At 40.4% G+C, this 21,445-nt stretch overlaps 1 protein-coding gene across 1 annotated transcript in view; it reads left to right on the top strand.

The window, feature by feature from the left end:
- Positions 1-5,270: 5,270 nt before the first annotated feature.
- THBS4 (thrombospondin 4) overlaps positions 5,271-21,445 on the top strand; it is a gene marked incomplete at its 3' end in the record, with an annotated part of 51,153 nt that continues 34,978 nt past the window's right edge. The window contains exons 1-2 of the mRNA XM_084233215.1: positions 5,271-5,465; positions 11,109-11,312. Coding sequence (XP_084089341.1) covers positions 5,378-5,465; positions 11,109-11,312 — 292 coding nt within the window. The 5' untranslated portion in view covers positions 5,271-5,377. The remainder of the gene's footprint in view (positions 5,466-11,108; positions 11,313-21,445) is intronic.

Raw genomic sequence — 21,445 nt, 5'->3', positions numbered from 1 at the left:
TAAATAAAAATACATGCCTCTTTAAAAAAAATAAATAAATAAAAGAGAGGAAGTAGAGGAACAGTAGATTTGACATTAGTTTGTGATACAAGGGAGCAAAATGTACCTTAATGCCCTGTGCCTCTCAATTTCTAGGTCTGAGTAGAAGAGAGTAAGGAATGAAATATCAGGAAGTCTCCACTAATATTTGCTTCTCTTTCCTTCTCATCCTTACTTCTGCTTTAAAAAGTCTACCAGTGTGTAGGATTGCCAGAAAAAAATATGGTCTAGAACGGAAGTCAAAAACTTTTTCTTTAAAGGGCCAGAGAATAAATATTTTAGGCTTTTGCAGGCCATATAGACATTGCTACCTATAAATGATGCTGACACCTATACATCTCTCTTAGCGACAGGCCCATGCAACTAAATGCTTAGTGAAAGTTCCACTTGATTATCTTGAAGGTGCTTTAAACTCAACATGGCCAAGTCCACCAAGTAGCCCAGGTCAGAACCACAGACATCATCTTGACATCTCCCTCCATGATCTTGTAAATTACACCATACCTTCTGCTTGTGGTATTCTTCCCTTACATTATCATGTGGGGGGGGGCAAGCCTCCTCACCCTTTATGACCTAAATGAAAAGCCAGCTCTTCTAGGAAGCCTATTCTAATTCTTTGTAACTACAAGTTGCTTTCTCCTCAGTAATTCTTTATTTCTTAGGACATATGTCTATTATAACCCTTAAGATATTGTTTATATCATCAGTTTGAGTAGACAGCAGAGGAGAACAAGAACTGGGTTTCATTCAGCTATATATGTCCATTGTCTATCTAAGACAGTGCTGGGCACATTCTAGAGTACTGTCAATAAATATCTGTTGAGTCAGTTAATGAATGAATACATAGTAGTTATTTATTGGATAACTAATTAATTAGTGACAGGATACTCCAGTTAAGATTTCATGCCTAATAGGCAAATGCTCTTTCTAACATAACACCTTTGTCAATGATTAGATAGCAAAACTCATGTAAATTTAGAATTTAGTGTTTGAAAATGCAGTTCCTTTCTGAACTCATTAAGGCTCATTTTTAATCAGCAGTGCCAATGTCCTTGTTGACAGGTAAAACTGCCAAAATCCTTCAAGTGTTAGGTTTTTTTAGTTAGGTTAAACATGCCTGCAGGAATTCAAGAAATGCTATTAATTTACTTACAACTCTTTGCCCCCATAGATGAACTTCAACCCAACTCAAGCCAAATTAACTCAAATTCTAAACTCCTTACATGTAAGTAGGTGTAATTTTTAGCATATTTTGCAAGTTTACTTTATATTCTGTGATTTCATTGCATTCTGCAAATACATTTAGACATCTGGCACTAACTTTGGGAGTTTTCTGATACAGTCGTCATTGTGATCACTAGACTCTGCAGGAACCAACATCTAGATGGATTCATCTATTTCTTAATGAAGAAGAGCAGTCACTGTCAAAACTCTGGGCTTCAAGTTGTATAGACATAGTTATTAATTGTAATAAATGCCCTCTCAATTGCATTTCTGGCTTTTTTCCTAGGGAATTTTTACACAGTAGTTTTTAAAGTTTATTTGAGTAGCTTAATGAGAGATTTTTATAGTCTATTTAGACTCTTAGGTTGAAAATGAGTGAATTTATACACTTATATTCTTGCTTCACTAATCTTCAGTGCCTAACTGCTAAGGCAAAATATCTTTTAAATTCTAAAAAAAAAAAAGTGTTTTAATTGCAAACTAATCAAAAGCCCCCTGCTTCATTTACTGGACCCTCATGGGTCTAACTAGTTTCTGGAGAAGCTATTTTCCTGTCATTTAACCAGATTCCTTCCTTTGTTATTAACACTAAACTAAACAGTAACCCAAAGTTTAAACTTTCTAGGCATTTGGTGTATATCGGCACACATTAGATAAGCCATAGTCTCTTTAAACCATATTTAAATTTGATAATTATCTTCCATTTCTTTTCTCCTGAATTATTCAAGTGGAAAATGACACAAGAAACAACTTTTATACAAGTTTAGTTACAAAAATGTATAAAACTTCTACTTGTGCCAAATCACAATATGTAATTTAAGTCATTTCTCCCATTTCTGAGGAACTATAGGAGCAGAAGCAAGATGAGCATCGCTGTTCCCAAAATTGGTTTGCATGTTGAGGTTGGTGATGGTGCCATACATACAGCAAAAGGGTTGGGAAAGGTTTATAACTTACGTAATGAGGCTTTCTGGTAGCACCACAGGCTCCCAAGCTGGTCTGACAATGGTTTGAGAGAGCAGGGCAAAGAGAATGACTTTGGGGGTTTATAGTGGTTAGTAAGTAGGACTGGAATGAGAATTCCTGCACATGGTCTAAGGTCTGCACAGTTTGAATTTCCTGCCTCATTAAGTGACTAAATTGCACCCAGGTTTTCTTGGTGACTCAGCTCTGTACCCTGTCTCTCATCCTCTAACAAGGCCAACACAGGCACGCTATCGGGTCAAAGGCAGAGGTGCAAGAATAAGTCAGTTCAGTGAAACAAGCACCTTTTAAAATTTCTGCTTATGGTACTTTGATAAAATCCTACGAGCCAAGGAATTAAATGGCTGAGCCCAGAGTCATAATGGGAAGACAGCAGATGTGTGTGTACAAGAGTGGACAGCTAGAGCAATGTTTGCTACCTGTTACAACTTCCAGTGGATTACTAACATACCACAGCAACTCTTACCTTACTTCATAGGAAAAGGATGTCAATTCACTACTCACTTTTGAGTGCAAAGTACTGTACTTGAATTGGAACAACAAAAATGAGATAGTGCTAAAAAGCTCACAGTCTGATATTGGGGGAGGGAATTAAATCAATACATTTTAAAATAAACTCAGTGTGATACATATGACAACAGATGTTTTTTTGTTTTTGTTTTTGTTTTTTTATACAAGAACCGGGCTTCAGGCCAGATGCGTGGGAGGGTGAGAGGATTCACCAGAGACAGAACAGGCAGACTGATGAAATACACTGCTGAGGGGAGCAGCGGGTGAGACAGAAGAGGTCTGCAGCGCCATGTGGGACCCTCGCCTGCCGGCTGGGATTGAACCGGCACTGCAGAGGCTGCGGACAGCTTCACAGCGCAGCGCTCAACCACTGCGCCACCGGGGGTGTCCCGACAACAGATGTTTTAAGGAGAGATGACACAGAAATGAAACTGATGTACCCTTTCATGTCCTTTGCCATAGATTTCATAGCCAATTTGGTGAAGTTTATTGTAAGTTTCTCTTGATTCTGAGGACATTAAAATAAAGCTGACTGAATTATCCCAGTCAATGGCTTCATAAAAATGCAGGCTCTTTAGAAGTAAAAGTAGATTGTAAATTCTGTTCAGCTAGTAGAAAGTCATTTGATTCTTTTGTTGCTCCGTTACATTCAGTAGTCATCCCAGTTTCAACCAATTTATTCTGTGCCTATCTGTACAAGCTATTTTGCTGGAAATTTTCTAGGATTGGGAATGCCTAGCGAAGATACCTAAACAAAATGACTTAAATGGACTCTGTCTCCAAGTAACTTCAGTTTACTCTTGCTTACTCTGCAGTCCATTTATATATATATATATATATACACACACATATATATTTATATTATATATATATATATAAATAAAACACAAAAGGAAAGCTGTTCTGCTAGAAAAAGAAGTTGGAAGTCTGGAGCTCCCTTTGATCTAGGCAACCCCTGAGGACACAATTTGAAGATTTGAAGATTCTCAAGTATAATCTGTTTCATTCATTTATAGTCTCATTGCCAGAAGCATGTACATCTTTTGTCTGGTGACCCATACCACTCAGTACTTTAGAGTAACGTGGCATTAAATGAGGCCTAGATTACAACTAGGTTGGACTATTTCCAGGTCAGTAATGTAAATGGAATCATAGTCACTGAGGAGTTATTCTAGACACAAGATGATGAGTTAATCTTCCAGCCTGTGCTGGATAGCTTCTTACACTTTGAAATGAATTTCTTTGAGACATAAAGGTGGGGATAGAAATACTTTGTTGGCTCTTCGCCATTCATTAGTCAAAGGAAAAGTTTGCTATTGTTCGGAACCACTTTTTCCTCTAGTTAATTCACATTATTTTTATGGGGCTTTGCCTAGGAGGACGACTGATAATTTCTTTACCTCCCCTATCTTTCGGATCCTACGCCTGTGGAATCTCTTAGGAAGTGGGCAGAGTGCTTGCATAGCCGACAGAAAACTAATTCCCCATAAAATATGATGTTCCTGTCCGGATAGATTTTTTTTTTTGAGGTGTTATATTTACATTAAAATCTCAAATTCGGGCCTCTCCGGTGGCGCAGCGGTTGAGCGCTGGGTTGCGAAGCTGCCCGCAGCCTCTGCAGTGACAGTTCGATCCCCAGCCGCCAGCGAGGGTCCCACATGGTGCACAGACCTCTCCTGCTGTGCCCGCTGCTCCCCTCAGCAGTGTTCTTCGTCAGTCTGCCTGTTCTGTTCCTCCTCTGGCTCTGGTGAATTCTCTCACCCTCCCGCGCCTTTAACTGTACCCAGTGCTAGTATAAATAAATAAGTCACTCTTTAAAATCTCAAAATCTTTCAAACGTCCACTGTTCGTATCTGAAAACTTTATGTGAAAAAATTCAACATTTGAAGTAGTCACGAAAAGTCAATTGAAAATAAACCAGTTATTCTCCGGACCACTTTGGGGCGGGGCAGGGGGCAGAACGTTCCGGGGGAGCCTTCAGAGTTAGCTGGGAAGGGAGCCTGAGATGGCCATCAACAGCCTTTCCAATGGTCTTCTTTTCAGAAAACAAGAGGCATACAAAAGATGGGGGACCAGTAATGCCCATATCTAGCAGGTCGGGGTCAATTTCTTTCGCCCCATCTCTTCTACCCGGCCCTCCGCGTGCCGCGCCGCGTCCTCCTGGCTCGCTCACCAGCCTCCTCCCACCTCGCTCATCCCGCTGTCCTGACCCCCGAGCCAGGCTGGGTCTGGTCTCTTTCGCGTGCCCAAACTCACGCCGCCTCCCCTCCACCCGCGCTCCCCGTCCGGCCGCCCCCATGCTACCCGACCAAAGGGAATCCCAGCCAAGGGGGCCGCCCCGGCCGCGGCCCTCCCCCGCCCCGGGGCCGGCCGGACCATAAAGAGCCCGGGCCGCGGCCGCGGGACCAGCCGCGAGCGCGCCCAGCCCCGCAGCGCCCGACGCCCGCTGCCGCCCCCGACGGCAGCCCGGGACGCCGCGCTCGGCGCCCGCCCCTGGCCGCGCACCCTCCACCTGCGCCGCCGGCGGGTCCCGCCCGCAGACAGCTCGCCGCCCCGGGACGCCGAGGCAGAGCCCCGCTGCGGCTGCTCCCCGGCGCCCGCGCGCTGCAGAAGAGCCAACATGCTGGCCGCGTGCGGAGCCGCCGTCCTCCTCCTGCACCTGGGCCTGCAGCCGTGGCTGGGGGTCGGCGCCCAGGCCACCCCCCAGGGTAAGCGGGCTCGGGCGGGGGCGCCGGGTCCCTGGTTCGCGGAGCCGCCGTCCAGCGCCGCGCTCGGGGCGCGCTGCTCAACCCTTGGCTCCCGGGGCCTCGCTGCACACCGCGGTGCCTCCGGGGTCCGAGTCAAAGCTTGTTGTGATGGGAAGCGGTGATCGAGTGTAGAATTTTCTGAGATTCGATTTTCCCGCGATGAGACTAATTCCCTGAACCATCGTTTGGAGACGCAAAAGTTTTCAGTCTACGCAGGAGCGTGGGGTTTCCTTCAAAGCTTGTGTGGGGTGAGGTGAACGCTGACTTGTGTCCCGTGTGATGCTGTATGGTCCGCCCTGCCCTCATCCCTTGCCCCCTAAATTCTTCGACGATGCGGACGGAGCTCGTTCGCTCAGAGAGCGGATGCGGACATCCCCCAGAAAGGCGCAGCTTTTCTCTGTTTACCCGAGAAAGGCGCAGCGTTTCTGAACTACCCGGCCACTCGCCTTGTTTCTGCTGTAACTTTCCTTGGACACCAAAGTCTCCTTTGGGATTTGGCTTGATTCCTGGGATAAATAGAACAGGAGAGGGTGACAAAACCGGTCTTTTCTCTATCAAGAGGTAAAAATTGGATAATTTGAAAAGGCAGCTGGGAGATCTGCAAACCCCCCTGTGAGATGGGGGTGAAAATAATGGCTGGACAGAAAGCATTTATGCTAATAGAAAATTTCTGTAAAGAGGAAAAGGAAGAAAGTATTTAAGCAAGAAAAGGTCTCCCGGGCTCTGGCTATCTAGTGGTGATCTTCATCTGTTTGAAATTGGTGCCCAGATTAATTTAATTACTAAGGAACCCTAGAAGAGTTACAAACTGTTTTCCTTATTTTTTGCCTAAAATCAGGTTTGTAAAAGGAGGCTTTAAAATGTAGTTGTAAATTCAGTTATAAATGGACAGTTTAAAACATTGCTTTTATTGTTTTCTTTGTTAAGTACCACTTTTGTGGATTTCATTTATTCACCAAACCTACTAAAATAAGGTACACAACTGAAAGTTGTTGTTGCTCACCAAGATAGAGTGAAGAAAGCCTGTAAAATGCATTCTCACTCCCTTCCATTCCCATGGCAATGATCACTCAGTTGAGCTTTGCATTTCACCAAATAACTCATTTTTTCCCCAGACCAGGGAACCAGAATTGCTTTTAGTTTAGATTGAAATATTTGAAATGTTGTATTCTACATTTATTCCCTATGACTTTGCTTCTAATTGACTTTGCTTGTAATTGACTAATTGACATAATAGCATTAATTTCAGGTGTGCAACATAATGAAATGATAATTTTATACATTGTAAGTAATCAGTGAATAGACAATTTGAATTAACATCCTCCACCACACATAGTTACAAAAACTTTTCTTGTGGTGAGAACTTTTAGGATCTACTCTCTTAACAGCTCTCAGATATGCAATACAGTATTAATTGTAGTTCTCATGCTGCACATTACATCACCATGAATTACTTGTTTTATAACTGGGAGTTTGTGCCTTTTGATCCCCTCTACCCATTTTATGCTCCACCAGTCTGCTTGGTATTATTGTTTTGTTTTTTCAGATTGCACTTCCACAAATAAGTGAAATCATATGGTATCTGTCTTGTTCTATCCTACTTATTTCACATATCATAATGCCCCCAGGGTACAGCCACATTGTTGAAAGTGGTAAGATATCATTCTTTTTTATGACTGAATAATATTCCATTGTGCATAGATAACACATTATCTTTATCCATTCATCCATCAATGGACACTTAAGTTGTTTCCACATATTGACTATTGTAAATAATGCTGCACTGAACATAAGGGTCCAGATATCTTTTTGAGTGACTGTTTTTATTGTCTTTGGATAAAAATAAGATTCCACCCAGACATGCAGTTGCTGGGTTATGTGGTAATTCTATTTTGAACTTTTTGAAGACCCTCCATGCTGTTTTTCATAGTAGCTATATCAATTTACATTCCCACAAACAATATACAGGCTTCCCTTTTCTTCGCATACAGGCTTCCCTTTTCTTCGCATGACAATTTCTTCACAAAGACCGCACTTGTCTTTTTGTTTTTTGATAATAACCATTTAAACAGGTGTGAAGTGATATTTCATTTAACAACAAACCTAAACAGATTTGCATTCTCCTAAGATTAGTGATGTTGAGCATCTTTTCATGTTTCTGTTAACCATTTGTGTGTATTTGGAGAAAAAATGTTCAGATCTGCTCATTTTTTAATCGGATTTTTTAGCTGTTGATTTATATGAGTTCTTCATATTTTTGGATATTAACCCTTTATCAGTATCTGATTTAAAAATGTTTTCTCTAATTCTATAGGTTCGCCTTTCATTTTGTTGATGATTTCCTTTACTGTGCAGATTTTTAGTTTGATGTAGCCCCACTTTGGCTTTTTTGCAATTGCTTTAGATCAGAAAGAAAGTTTGTTCTTTTTTGTAAACACAGTTCACATGTTTTCTTATTGCAGACATTGGCAGGCTTGAATTTTGTGTTGTATTCTTGATGTTGCAACTCACAGCTTCGTGGGTGGTGCAGGCGAGAGTTTTGCTTCTGCCGAGATAATGCTGCCTGTCTTAGGGAGATTTGAACTCAGGCTGTAATACCTATATTATCTGGTTACTTTTGTTGCTGTAGATGATCTGATTAAGCCAAGTTTTTGACAGATTCTTTTATTGAGTTAGTCTTTTAATTATCAGCTCAACTTGATACTTATCTCCTTTCTCTTCTGAGTTTCAGTGCTAATCTTAAATTACAATGGATTTGATTTTCATACCATGGAAGTCGGGCTCATGGCAGCAGTAATTTCCCCTCTATCACTAGAGGGCTGTGCTTAGTTCCTGACACTATTACTAGAACATAAGAACATGAATAGAAATTTGTAGTGTCTCATTTCCTTCTCAAAACACTCTCTAAACTCATTACTAACTAATCCTAACTCTGCCTCTTGAGAGAGAAGCCAGTGGCTTAGATGAACCATACAGATTGAAGTACGATAATTTAGTTTCAGTTAAATTATGTACATGATCACAGTCAAAGCAAGAATCCAGAATACTAAAAATTTAGTGTTTTAATGCAATTCATAAACGCACATCTCTTTTTGATGGTGCTGGTCCTGAGTGGGGCTTTTCAATATATTGCCTGATTTTCCTTTGTCTTCCTCACTGGGGAAATGTAAAATTTTCAATTATCTGGAAATTTAAAAATTCAGTTTCCCTCCGAAAGTACTGTATGCTGCAGTCTTCATGTTTGGGGAGTGGAGGGTACTAGAAGTAACATAATAGATTTTTTACTTTCTAGCACTTCTAATATTAAATTCAGAATTGTGTGAGGTCCTCTGATCCATGCAAAAGAATACAGATTCAGGATGAAGACAGAGTGTGTTTTGAAAAAAGTAGACATTCTTGTGTAACTAGGTTTTTATCTATAGCTTTTATTTATTTTTTCATACTGTAATACTTTCAAAAGCAATACCTGTTCATTGTAAAAAAAAAAGACTCATAAAGCCAAAAAAAGGAAATTTAAAAAGTATGATTACATAATCTAGATACAGCAACTATTCGTGTTAACAATATGTTGTTCTGTCTTTCAAATTTTTTATGCAAATATATTTCAAATAGCATGTTACAGTTTTATAACCTTTTGTTCCACTTTATGTATCATGAATATTTTCCCATATCTATCAGTATTCAGATGCATTACCCTTTTTAATAGATAGTATTCCACTCTTTGGAAGGACCAAAATTTATCCAGGGCTCTAATAGAAGACATCATACTATGTTCCAGTATTCTGATATTATAATAATTTTTCGTATTTATGCATACAAGAGCTGGGGTACAGGCCAGAGTTGCGGGGGGTGAGAGGATTCACCAGAGACAGAGCAGGGAACAGAACAGGCAGACTGACTGAAATACACTGCTGAGGGGAGCAGCAGACGAGACTGGAGAGGTCTGCCTCACCATGTGGGTTGCTCCCTGGCCAGCCGGGGATCAAACTCTTGCTGCAGATGCTGCAGATTGCTTCACAGTGCGGTGCTTAACCCCTTGCGCCACCAGGGAGGCCCTGATACTATAATTTGTTGAATAATCTCAGTGCCTCAAGATGGCTTGAGATGGCTAACATCCCCTTAGTCTCTGTGAGCCCTTTTTGTCATCTGAGGACAGTTTGTTTTCATAACAAACTGCAACGCCAACAGAGCAGCAGGTTTCCCACCTCTTGCAATTCAGTTTTCACTTAATTCCTTCCTAAACAGAAATTCTAGAAGTACCACTGGTAGTGAATATCTTTATATCTAAATTGGACGTGTTATTCATTACCTCCTCAGGATAAGTTTCTGTAGGTAGAATTGCTATATCAAGGAGCATGTGTGGCTTAAGACTTTTGGTGCTGTTATTTAAACTGTCTTAATGTTTAAACTAGTTTAAATCATACCCACCACTATTTAAGATCGCCCATAGGGTAATTGTGATGCTCAGGTTTTTATGCCTCAGCCTCTGTGGCTATCACCTGTGGCCTTGAATGCAGGAGGCACTTGGGAGCGTGGGCGCAGGGCATGCGTGCTGATGGTAGCACCTGGAGTGTGGTGCAGGCGGGTGTGAGTGGGCACACCTGGGCCTGGAGGATGAGGCTATAAGGGCGGGGTCACTCAGAAGACGGCTGCGGCAGAGAACAGAGGCAGAGGACAAGTGACTACAGAGAGGCAGAACCACAAGAGAACTCCAGAGACTGGGGCCTGGGCGGCCTTTTCCTTAAACCCTCACCAACAGTTGGGTATGGGTGTATTTATTGTTTTTCCAACTTGATGGTGAAAAAGACACCTTAATGTTAAGTTAGCAATTCCTTCCTCTTAGTTAAGCATATGAATACTTATGGGGGGGAGTGTACACACATTTATTTGCCATTATACTTTTTCTATAAATTGCTTTTTCGTGGTCTGCCTGTTTTTGTTAGGATGCTTATTTTATTAATTTGTAAGAGCTCTTTATAAATTATGGGTACTATTACCCTTTTAGTAACCAGGTGATTGTATCCAAGAGAGTTCTACAGTCTAATTCCCACAGGCTATGAAGTTGTTTAAACATTCGCATAAACCAAAAGAATGGCAAAGTAACTTCTAGTGTCTCTTATCCAAATTTGATATTTGCCTTTAAATAACTCTGAACTACTCTCTCATTGTTTTCATAAATCATTGCAGTTTAAGAGAAAGTGCTGCTGGGTTGATTAAAAGCAACTTGGGACCATAAGAAAAGCAATGAGTTGGATGCTGTTCCCCTTGCACTTTACACTTCAAATTTTTTTTTTTTTTTTTTTTTTTGCCAGCGGGCATTTTCAGAACCACTTCTTAAGCCAATTGCAACATTTGGGGGTTGCAAATTTAGTCTTCTGGGGGTCGGACTATAACCTAGTGATGAATAATATGCTGTGTTTCTTCTGTTTCAGACATTTAGACATTCTAAGTGATAAGGAAGGACCAGAAAATTAGCAATGTGGAAAAATAATTACAATATTAGTTTACACTTGTTAATAGCTTACTGTCAAGTTGTCCCCCTCAGGTTTGTTAACCCAAAGTTCAATCTTTTACTCATGATCCTTTTCTTCCTATTGTCTCTAGTCCTTGACCTTCTCCCCTCTGCCAGCCAGAGGTTGAACCCAGGTGCTCTGCAGCAAATCCTGATGGACCCCACCCTGAATGAGCTCTATGTGATCTCCACCTTCAAGCTGCAGACTAAAAGTTCAGCCACTATCTTCGGTCTTTACTCTTCAACTGACAACAGCAAATATTTTGAATTTACTGTGATGGGGCGCCTAAACAAAGGTAAGCAAACGTGCATAAATCATTCTCTTAAAAAATCCCGTTTTCTTCCAGGATTTGAGGTCTACTTTTCTTGAGACGGTTCTCTTGCAATTTTTATTCTCATTCACGGCTCATTTCAATACCAAATTCTTCTAATTGTATATTTGCCTATGTAAGGAGGGTGAGTTGATAATGGGGAAAAAAATGAAGAATTTCTTGACCAACCTGATATTTTGGATCCATTCTGGAAGAGACAGGACACAGGACAATCGGACCACTGTCGTGGCTCTGGTTGCAATAGCAAGTACTGTAATCTGGGTGGCTTAAACAACAGAAACTTATTTCTCACAGTACTGGAGGATGAGAGGTCCAAGGTCAGTCCAGTAGACTTACTTCCTAATAAGGGCCCAGGTGCTGACTTGTAGACAACTACCGTCTTACTGTGCCCATGATCTTTCCTTGTAGTACGAGGTAGAGAGAGTGAAAGCTCTCTGTCTTCCTCTTCTAAGGACACTGATCCCTTCATACAGATCCTAATAAGTGCACTTCCTAATACCATCACATTGAGGGTCGGGACCTCAACATATGAATTTTGGGGAGACATGAATATTGAACCCATAATAGCCACCCACACCATTCTTACCTTCCCCTCGAAGCTTGTGACTTGGCAGACATGACTCCTTAGCTCTGCAAGCAAGTCTCCCTGGACTTGGTAAAGAGAGTATTCCCCAACCAGAGAACGAAATGAGCAACTCTTTTCTACCAGTTTCATACCAATTTCCATAGGTCTGTCATCTGTTTCTCCCTCTGCTATTAAGTGTTTCACTGTCGAGTGCTACAGGCTAAGAAATGACTCCCAGTGAAAGAGGTCACTGTTTTTTCATCTCCTTTCACCCATGTCCTGGGACAACACCTATTCCTGCTTATTGAGGAATGTGACAGATACATGTTTGTGCTGCCTCTTGCTTTTAATAAAAATAGAAGGACCATTCCTTCTGCCTAGATTTTATATTTATTTCAGTTTTCTTTACAAATTAGGAATTTCCAATGCTTCAGACACTGCCTTAGATTCTAATTGTGATTGAACACGTAGACCTGTAGGTATTAGGAACTGAAATTTTAATCCTTAGATTTCAGAGGCCTCTAGAGTTAAAAGAAGGAGGGATGTGATTTCCCCTTCTTTTATGTCAAGTTCTACATTCTCCTTCCCTCTTTGCCTCAGCCCCTGGGGCTTTTTGAGGTTTCAGATAATAAAGGGGGTCTGGAGTCACAGATTTTGATTCAGCAGATGATCCAACTAGTCATGCCTCTTCAGCCCTAATGAGAGTTGATTTTTACCCATCTCTCTGCTTTACAACAGACAACCCCATTTTTTGCCTCACATCTGTTTGAAGGAATTGCTTGTCTAACAACTCCTCTTCATTGAAAGATCAGAATTTCACTAAACTGCCTGTTTTAGTTTTAGTTGCATTAGAAAATTTTCTCCTAGCTCATTTAATTTAATGACTGAAAGGCTCTCTACAGAGTAAAAAACTGCTTCCAGCTTTTTGCCCTCACTGAATCCCACCCTCTACTTCTAAATTGACCAGTGTCTGAATCTGAAAATTTTGAGGTAGCCCGAAAACACAGGGAAACAACTTCCCCTGAATTCATTCTTCTTTGTTTACTATTATATAAACAGATAGATGGGCAGGTAGGTGGGTGGGAAAGAGGGTTGTTGGTGTCTCCTCTAAAGAATCACTAGTACTGAGTTTCAGCTGTGTGTACCAGCTGATCGCGGTGTTAGAGAAGATGAAAGGGCTATGAACATCTCCACACCCTCCAGTCCATTAGAAAAGATAAAGTGCACTTAGAAAAGATCAAAGAATCGAGAGATGAAAATTCTGAGAAAACAAAGAACGGTTTCTATTACTATTACAGGTTGGAGAGTTGAAGAATTTAACAAGGAGTAATTTCTCTGGAGCAGAGGGGAAATATAGAAACTTAGCATCTCTCATGAAATCTGAAAGTTCTTGAAACATCAGCCTATTCTGACTAGAAAAATGAGGAGAGAAGTCACTGGGTCTGTTAGGTCCCAGGAAAAGATTTAGCATGTGGTTGTGAAGCCCTATCAAGGTATTTGGTGGTGGCCGTGCAGCCTGACATAATTTATGGAGGGTACAGGGATAATTATCTCCTTGGAAGTGGGCCCCCATTGCTAGTACCAGGCAAGGCTCATCTGATCTCTTCTGTTGATTTGCATGGGAAACAGTGAAGCAGAAGAAGTCAACATGTAATTCTACTGATCTAGATCACCTGAGTAGGAAATAAGACATGTGATTTTGGAAAGGTTGACAACACAGTTTGCATTAAACAGCAGGATTTTGTTGTCTGGGCCTTAAATGAGCTTTTATAATAGACGAAAGTGTAGCTTGTGAGAACTACAAAAAAATGAGCTTGCCAGTGAACTCTCTGCTTCTACTTTTACACTCTGTGTATCATCCTACCCATGGCTATCTCACTCCTGTTCACAAAGCATAACACTGACCCCAGAGACTTTAGTGGCTCAGCATTCCAAACTGAATAACATATAATCTCCCCTGCTGGGCACTGAAGGCTTTCCACTACATGACCCCAACCAGCCTTTGCAGTTTATCGTTCCTTTCTATGCTACCTGCAACTTATACTTCAGCAAGGTGGACCAGCCACCTGTCCCTGGACCCACCTATCCTATCCTGTCTACCCCACCCTTCCCCTCTGCTCCCACCTGGTATGAGTCCTGTACTATCTCCAGATAGCCAAGTCCTTTGCATGCAAGAACCACTTCAAACTCCTTCAGACATCTTTTAACTTTGTACCTCTGTGGAAGGCACTAATCTTCATTTGCCTTGTATTTAAATTACTTCTAGGTCTTCTCTCCAGTAGGTGGTAATATCCCTCAAGGCAGGGCCTGAGGTATCTGCAGCAGCACATGGCACAGTGCCTTATACATAGAAATGGCTCATGAACAAACTGAATGGACTAAATGGAGAGTAGCAGACATGGAAATTCCAGGAGTACAATGCTAGGGCATAGAGGTCATTTTTGAATGAATGAGTGAATTTTTAAGACTATTTGGATGAGGATATAAAAGAAATGCAGGTAGTAATTCTAATAGACATGATCTATCAGATAATTTGTAATATAGGTGGTATAATCTTGATAGAAATAATCTACAGAAGCCATGTGGATAGAAGATACTACTTGATGCTCACCTTGTATCTGGCATAAAGGCAGCTTTTAAGTTAGCATCCTGAGTTTGAATCACAGTTAAATGTCTTGCCAACTGTATCACCATAAATACATCTCTGAATCACTCTTAGCCTCAGCTTCCTATCTCTAAAGTGAGGATAAGAAAAGATTGATTGCAAGAACTGAATAATATATAAGCTGTAGTAACTTTTTTTAAATTGAAGCTCAATAAAAATTTCAAGTTCTGCAAATCAAAACTACAATGAGATACCACTTCACACCAGTGAGAATGGCACATATTAAAAAAACTAGCAACAAAAAATGTTGGCGAAGATGTGGAGAGAAAAGAACTCTCCCGCAATGCTGGTGGGAGTGCAAACTGGTCCAACCACTATGGAAAGCTGTGTGGAGATTCCTCAGCCTACTAAAGATAGAGCTTCCATATGATCCAGCAATTCCACTCCTAGGTATTTACCTAAAGGACACAGAAACATTAATTCCAAAGAGCACCTGCACCCCTATGTTTATAGCAGCACAATCTATAATAGCAAGCTTTGGAAACAACCCAAATGCCCAAAAATAGATGACTGGATCAAGCAGATGTGGTGCATATACACAATGGAATATTACTAAGCATTCAAAAAAGATAAACACATGCAATTTGCAGCAACATGGATGGAGCTGGAAGGGATCATGCTCAGCGAAATAAGCCAGAAAGAAAAAGAAAAATACAGGATGGTCTCACTCATAACAGGAATCTAGAAAATCTAAATAAGGGACCAAGAAAAAGAATAACTATAAGAAAGAAAAAAATCAAAATCAACAAACAACTATGAACCAGAGACACACTTTGGGGGGGGCAGGGAAAGGAGGGATTGAGGTCAAAATCAGGGGGTTGCAATTGTATGGGGAATATAAAAATAAAAAAAAGAATTAGAGATAAATAAAACTAGATCAGTTTAAATTCCAGCTCCACTAAAAAAAAAAAAAAAAATTCACGCTCTGCCTCTATTAGACAACTGTCCTCCAAGGATGATGATTTGGTGAACTCTTGGCTTGTCTTGATAAAAGCTTCACTTTTCAGAAAAGGCAAATGAGAAGAACTGCTATGTTAGTCTCCATTTGACCACCACAAAAGAATAATGTAGTGTCATGAAATGAAGGGAAGAATTTGCAATAATGGGCAGCAGCTCTTCTGCCTGCCTGTGACTGTGAAGGTGTTTCTCCCTTTGCAAAGCAGAGAGCAGCTCTCCTCCCAAGGCTGCCCACCTGTGACTATGCAGAACTCACTTTTAGCAAATCTGTCCCTTTTAGGGTCAGCTTTTTCTGAGGGCCTGTGTCTGTGCAAGTATCCTTTATTCTTCTCTCCCTTTTTATAATAAACCTGCCCTTTTGGATATTAAAGAGTCACTCAGGCTCCCAAGAGTAAGCATTGGAGATACCAAATAGATTAGAGCAGTTCTGAAACCTGCAGGCTAAAGAGAAATACAGCTTGAGAGAAAATGTGAGGATTTAAAAATCAGAATTCTGAATCCAGTAACGGAAGTAGAAAAATGAGGTGCCTTAAGCATTAACAGTAGTATTTATGAAGCCTTTACAGTGTGCCAGGACTGTGCTAAAGGCTCTATACTTATTTTCCCTTTTGACTTTCATAATAGTCTTATGAGGTACCCTTGAATGAGCTCAGTTTTGAAGTGGTCACATGCCAAAGGTGGAAAGAACGTCAGTGAAATTTAGGACAGACTCCCAGAGTATTAAAGTATTTTGGAATTGCCTGGAGAAAGAAAGATGGGATTATTTGAAGACTAGTGGGTTTACTAAAAATGAGGCATGCCAAACTTTTTCAGTAAAGTTTCTAAGATGATGTGTTGGTAGAGGTTGCATTTTTATTGAAGGCATTTGTGGAGTGAGATATTAAGCTGGATGACTTATAATGCTGATATTCTGTGTCTCAGCTGAGCTGGCGAGGTACCATAGGTGCTTAAAAAATGGCTTTACAACTTTCTTATGACCTGACCTTGGGATTCTGTGCATATTCACAGCTTTGCCACCTACCAGGTAGTTGAGTGCACTGATGAGTCTCTCATAAGTTCTCAAAATATAAAGCCTGCTGCAGATATTTAATATAATTGCAGTATTCTTCTCTTGTGTGTGTGTGTTTACTCTGTAAACTTTACAGTTGTTGAAACCTTTGTAAGAAGTTTTCAAAACATATAGACTGCATTTATCATACCTGGGAGTCACTCAGCACTTTCAGGAAAAGCAGTTTGATGATTTACCTTTTATATATACTTCCAAAGCACTGATGTTACAAAGGCCTAGTGTCTTGGTCATAAAGATAAATAAGCAAAGGCAAATAAGACTATCCATCACAAAAGACATTAATGGCAAGGAGGCGTTTTTCAAATGTACAATTATTTAAAAAGAAGAGGAAAGGTTGAAAATGATGGCCTTGATCACATACTTAAAAGTGCCATAGAGCAAAGCAGAAAGTCCCAGATTACTTTCACAAATTTGCTGCCTTCAGGCCAGGTCATTCTGAACTCCGTTGCCCAAGGAAACAAAATATTATCATTTCCATTTTTTTAAAGCTGGCTTCATTGCCTCAACATTCAACACATAATATTTTTGGGGACCAAGCCCACTTTTCAAAAAGCACCTTTTGAAATGTCTTTCCCAAGATAGCAATATTTCAGATCTTCATTGCTTAGGTTTGGTTTTTTCATCGCCTGCCAGTCACTGAGATGGTATTCAATAAGGCTAGGCATTGTAGTTCCTGTGTCAGCCTTGTACTCATGCATGCAAAATATAGTCTTAAAATCAGGCTCCAAATTGTCAAATACACAAAGGTGCTAAGTGTAGAAGGCAATGAATCAATATTTATAATAAATAAACTGATAGATACTGCCACATACCTTTTTTTAGGATTGTCGTTTTAAAAAAATCAGAGTGGACACATGGCTACTCTAGTTTATCTATTTTTTTTCACTCTATTTTTTTTTTTTTTGTATTTGGTGTTCTCAGATCTTATACGAGAAAATTAGTAAAAAAATAGGCCCCTGGTCCCAAGATTGTATACTCTAGTAGAGAAAAATAAGAAACACAAATATACTAATGCCTACATTTGTGTAGCAGCTTATAGTTTTGTGTTTTCTTATTTGACTTCCACTAAAAACAAGATGAAGTAGAAAGGACATATTAACTCCATTTAATAGTTTAAGAAATAGAAGCATAACAAAATTAACAGGCCAGGGGTCATGTAGCTATTAAGTATCTGAGCCATGACTAGAACCTGAATCCTGGAAAAGTATACCTCGAAAAGAAAGTGATATGAGAATAGAACGGGAGGGAGAGAGGACAAGGAGGACCTCAGGGGGTAAGCTGCATTTGAACTGTGTCTTGGCTTCAAATGCGTAGTGATGATGGAGCAAGGAGAGGGATTGAGAACAGAACAATCTACGCGAAGAAAAGATGAGGGAGACTGGAGAAAGCTACGTTTGCTGGGAGTCAGCATGGAGGGTCAGGAAGGCGGCAGGTAGGTCAGGGCTAGTCCTGGAATAAGGAAGAACTTTAGACTTTCTTTAGGAACCCATAGGGCTCTATTTGAAGGATTTCATTTGCTTGCTTGTTTCTTAGTTTGAGAAGGCAGCCCTATAAGAAGCCCAAGATGTCAGTCCAGGAAAAACCATGTAGAAAAAAAGACTTTAGGAGGAAGATGAGTCAGGAATCTGGCAGAGAAACCCAGAGAGGGAACAGCATCGAGGCAGCAATGCCATTTGGAGACCTACAGTCTTAAAGTTCTAATCAGATGTGCTGACCTTGTGGGAGAAGCAGGCCCAAATTACTAAGCAAATTTGTTTCAGCTGGTGGTAAGGGATAAGCAATCAAGAGAACTGAAAATGCTGCAGCTGGAGAAACGAGTTATACCCAGTGACTGATTTCCTGAGTGCAGTGCGGAGGTGTGGTGGGCCCAGGGGAAGACCGCACCTCCCAGCTTCAGGGGCTGTCAATTGTCCTGGAGGGAAATGACTGTCTCAGCTTGTGTTACAGCAGTCTCTCTCTCCCCACCCATCCTTCCCTCTGCACGCACATGCCCCGCACGCGCGTGCACACACACACACAGTTCTGCATAGGCATTGGACTAAGATAGGATGAATGGGCACTAGAAAAGCAGGGCCTGAGAGAGGAAGGGAACCATGTCTGTTCGTCCCTGTTCCAGACAGTGTCGTCTCTGAGGAAGGTCAGGGATACCCCACCCGCACCCGCCAGCAGGCTGTGGGCTCCTGGGCCAGAGCTTTAGGCTATTTCCAGACTTTGTATGGCTAATGTGAAAAAGTTGAGTTTCCTGAGCCAGATGCTGTCTGCCCTCGGGGGTAATCTTAACTGCTCTGAAGATAAAATAAGTATAGAAGCACTGAAGTAAGGAATTTGCAATAAAAAAGAAAAATGAAAAATGGAAGTCATAAGAGAAATGAGAATTATTGGATCCAGTATGAAGAATGGTAAATGTCAAAGCACTTGATAATTTTTCTGTTAACAGACATGTGAAGATGAAGTTTCCATAATTCTTCTTTTTCTTTTTTTCCTCTTGGCTGTTGTCAGAAGAGCTAGAAGCTTGAGGATTTTGTCATTTCAGTATTGTGTTGCAACACTAAGCAAGACAGAAATATAGAATTCCCTTAAATGACAGAAGGAACACAATAGTAGGTTTTGTTACCTGCAATAGATAGTGAAGTAGCGTGTTCTAAACTATTTTATATAGGAAAAGTTTTAAATGCTGTCATTAAGTTATTCACTGAAAGTTCATATCCACAACATTAAATGTGCACCTGTTCTGTATAAATTACTCCACTAGGTACTATTTATAAAATTAACTTAGCTGTTCAGTCATGAAAATAAATCATGACCCACATGCCCTAGAAGGTCCATTAAAAGTCGGCAAGATGCCCATGAAAATATATTTCCTTTGAATTTCACAGAAACCTCAAAATGGAGAGAACTGAGTGTTTCTTTTAAGTCACCATGTGTCTCCTCTTAAACTGTTAATATGTGAGACAGAGGTTGTGGCCATAACTGTAATAAGGAAATATTGAGTATACATGTGTAGCACCTATTTGAAGTTTGGTGGTCCAAGTGGTATTTTTATTGGCCTGTAAAAATGCTAGGTATTAGCCAAATGGTTCTAAAAAGCAAAGATATAGAGGATGAATTGAATTAGTGCATTATGTTTGAATTTAATTTCCCCTTCCTTTGGGTACCGTGTATGTCTTCAATTTCCAGCCATACAGTTATTATAAATTCTCAACAGTATTAAAGATGTAAAATTTTGTTGTTTAGGCCATATTTAAAATACTTCACCAATTCCCACTCATGTCTGTATTCCTCCGTCCCACTACTTTCTTTTCATGCCACATTTATATAAGCTTTACCAAGACTTTACTTCAGAAGACACGGTATTGTACTATATTCATAGAAAGGCCTTCTAGCTAATCTGTCTTTCCAGGTCTTGTACGGATTATTTTCTCTCAGTAAGCAAAGGGTGGTAACCTCAGAGGTGGAAGAGATCATCTCCCATCTGACTCCTTCCATCATCGCCCTACATCACAGAATCAAATGGAAAGGCAAATGCAACTAGTTAGAAGGAATGAAAGAATTAACCAAGCAAGTCTGATGTGAAGAAAGCTTTCAGATACTTCCTTCAGGTTTCACATTAGTGATTCTTTTCTCTGGCAATACTGCACCATGCACGGAGCTCCTAGCTAACTGCTTTATGGGAAGTGCCACGTAGCATATACCCTCTAAAGAGAAGGTTCCTGAGGAAAGATGGTCTGCTCTACTTGCTGCAAGCCACAGATTAACAGCAGCAGCCTGGATCAACATGTGTAATCCATTTCCTTTCACTTTTTTGTATTCTGTAAATAATGTTTATCTCTTCTAGAAAAAATTAAACAGTAAATATAAGCAAAAGGAGAAAAAGCACATTCAGGCACCCAACAATGCCCATATTAATGTTGACATATTTCCTTCTTGTTTTCTATACAAGTGCACATAACTATAACATGCACACATCTTTTTCTGAATGAAACTGACTCATACCTTTTTTTTAAATTAAAAAAAAATAGTAGGAAAGTCTTTTTGTACATTTAATATATATCTATTCTATAGTATTCCATTTTGTGGTTATACCATAACTTAAGTAGCCAGCCCACCCTATCTTTATATATATATATATATATATAAAGCAAGACAGATATATCTACATACACACACACACAAACACACATATATTATATATATATATTATATATATGTGTGTGTTTGTGTGTTGTGCCAAGTTCCTGTTATAATTTTTTGAAATCAAATCCTAGAAGTGGCATTTCCTGGTGATAAGTTCTACATATGTTTAAGGTTCTGACATAAGTCATTAAATTACCCCCTAGAAAAGTGCTGGCAGTTTGAGACTATCCCATCCTCTCAGACATTTGGAGCTGCTCTGATGTGTTCACCTGAATTATCCAGCAGCACTTGCAGTCAGCCTCTGACCTTGCTCCTGGGATAGCTTCTGGTCATAAGTTTGGGTTTGAGAGTGGTGCCTGTGGGTGGACGTCGGGGGGTGATTTTGGTAGACCCACTAAGCCCTTGAAGCATATCACTTTGGTCTTTCTAGAAAACCTCATCCAGTGGGCTTTACTCCCCAAGGCTTAGCACCCAGAATAGATTTTTGCTCAGATCTCACTATATTCAGAACAGTAATGAAATAAAAATTAGAATTTTTTAAATTTTTGTGAATTTTTATTTAGTGAGCTTAATGAGCTATGTGAATAGGCTTTGTCCTTGGGGTGGGGGGAGGAGCAGAAAATAAGTGGTGGCTCCCCCACCTAGTTCTGTTGTTGCACACAGGGATACCTTCAATTTTCTTTAATTAATTCATTATTTTTTATATT

The sequence above is a fragment of the Talpa europaea genome, assembly GCF_964194135.1.
Source record: "Talpa europaea genome assembly, chromosome: 5".
Lineage (NCBI taxonomy): Eukaryota > Metazoa > Chordata > Mammalia > Eulipotyphla > Talpidae > Talpa > Talpa europaea.
The sequence above is the reverse complement of the archived record's forward strand: the minus strand, read 5'-3'. Positions and strand labels throughout refer to the sequence as shown.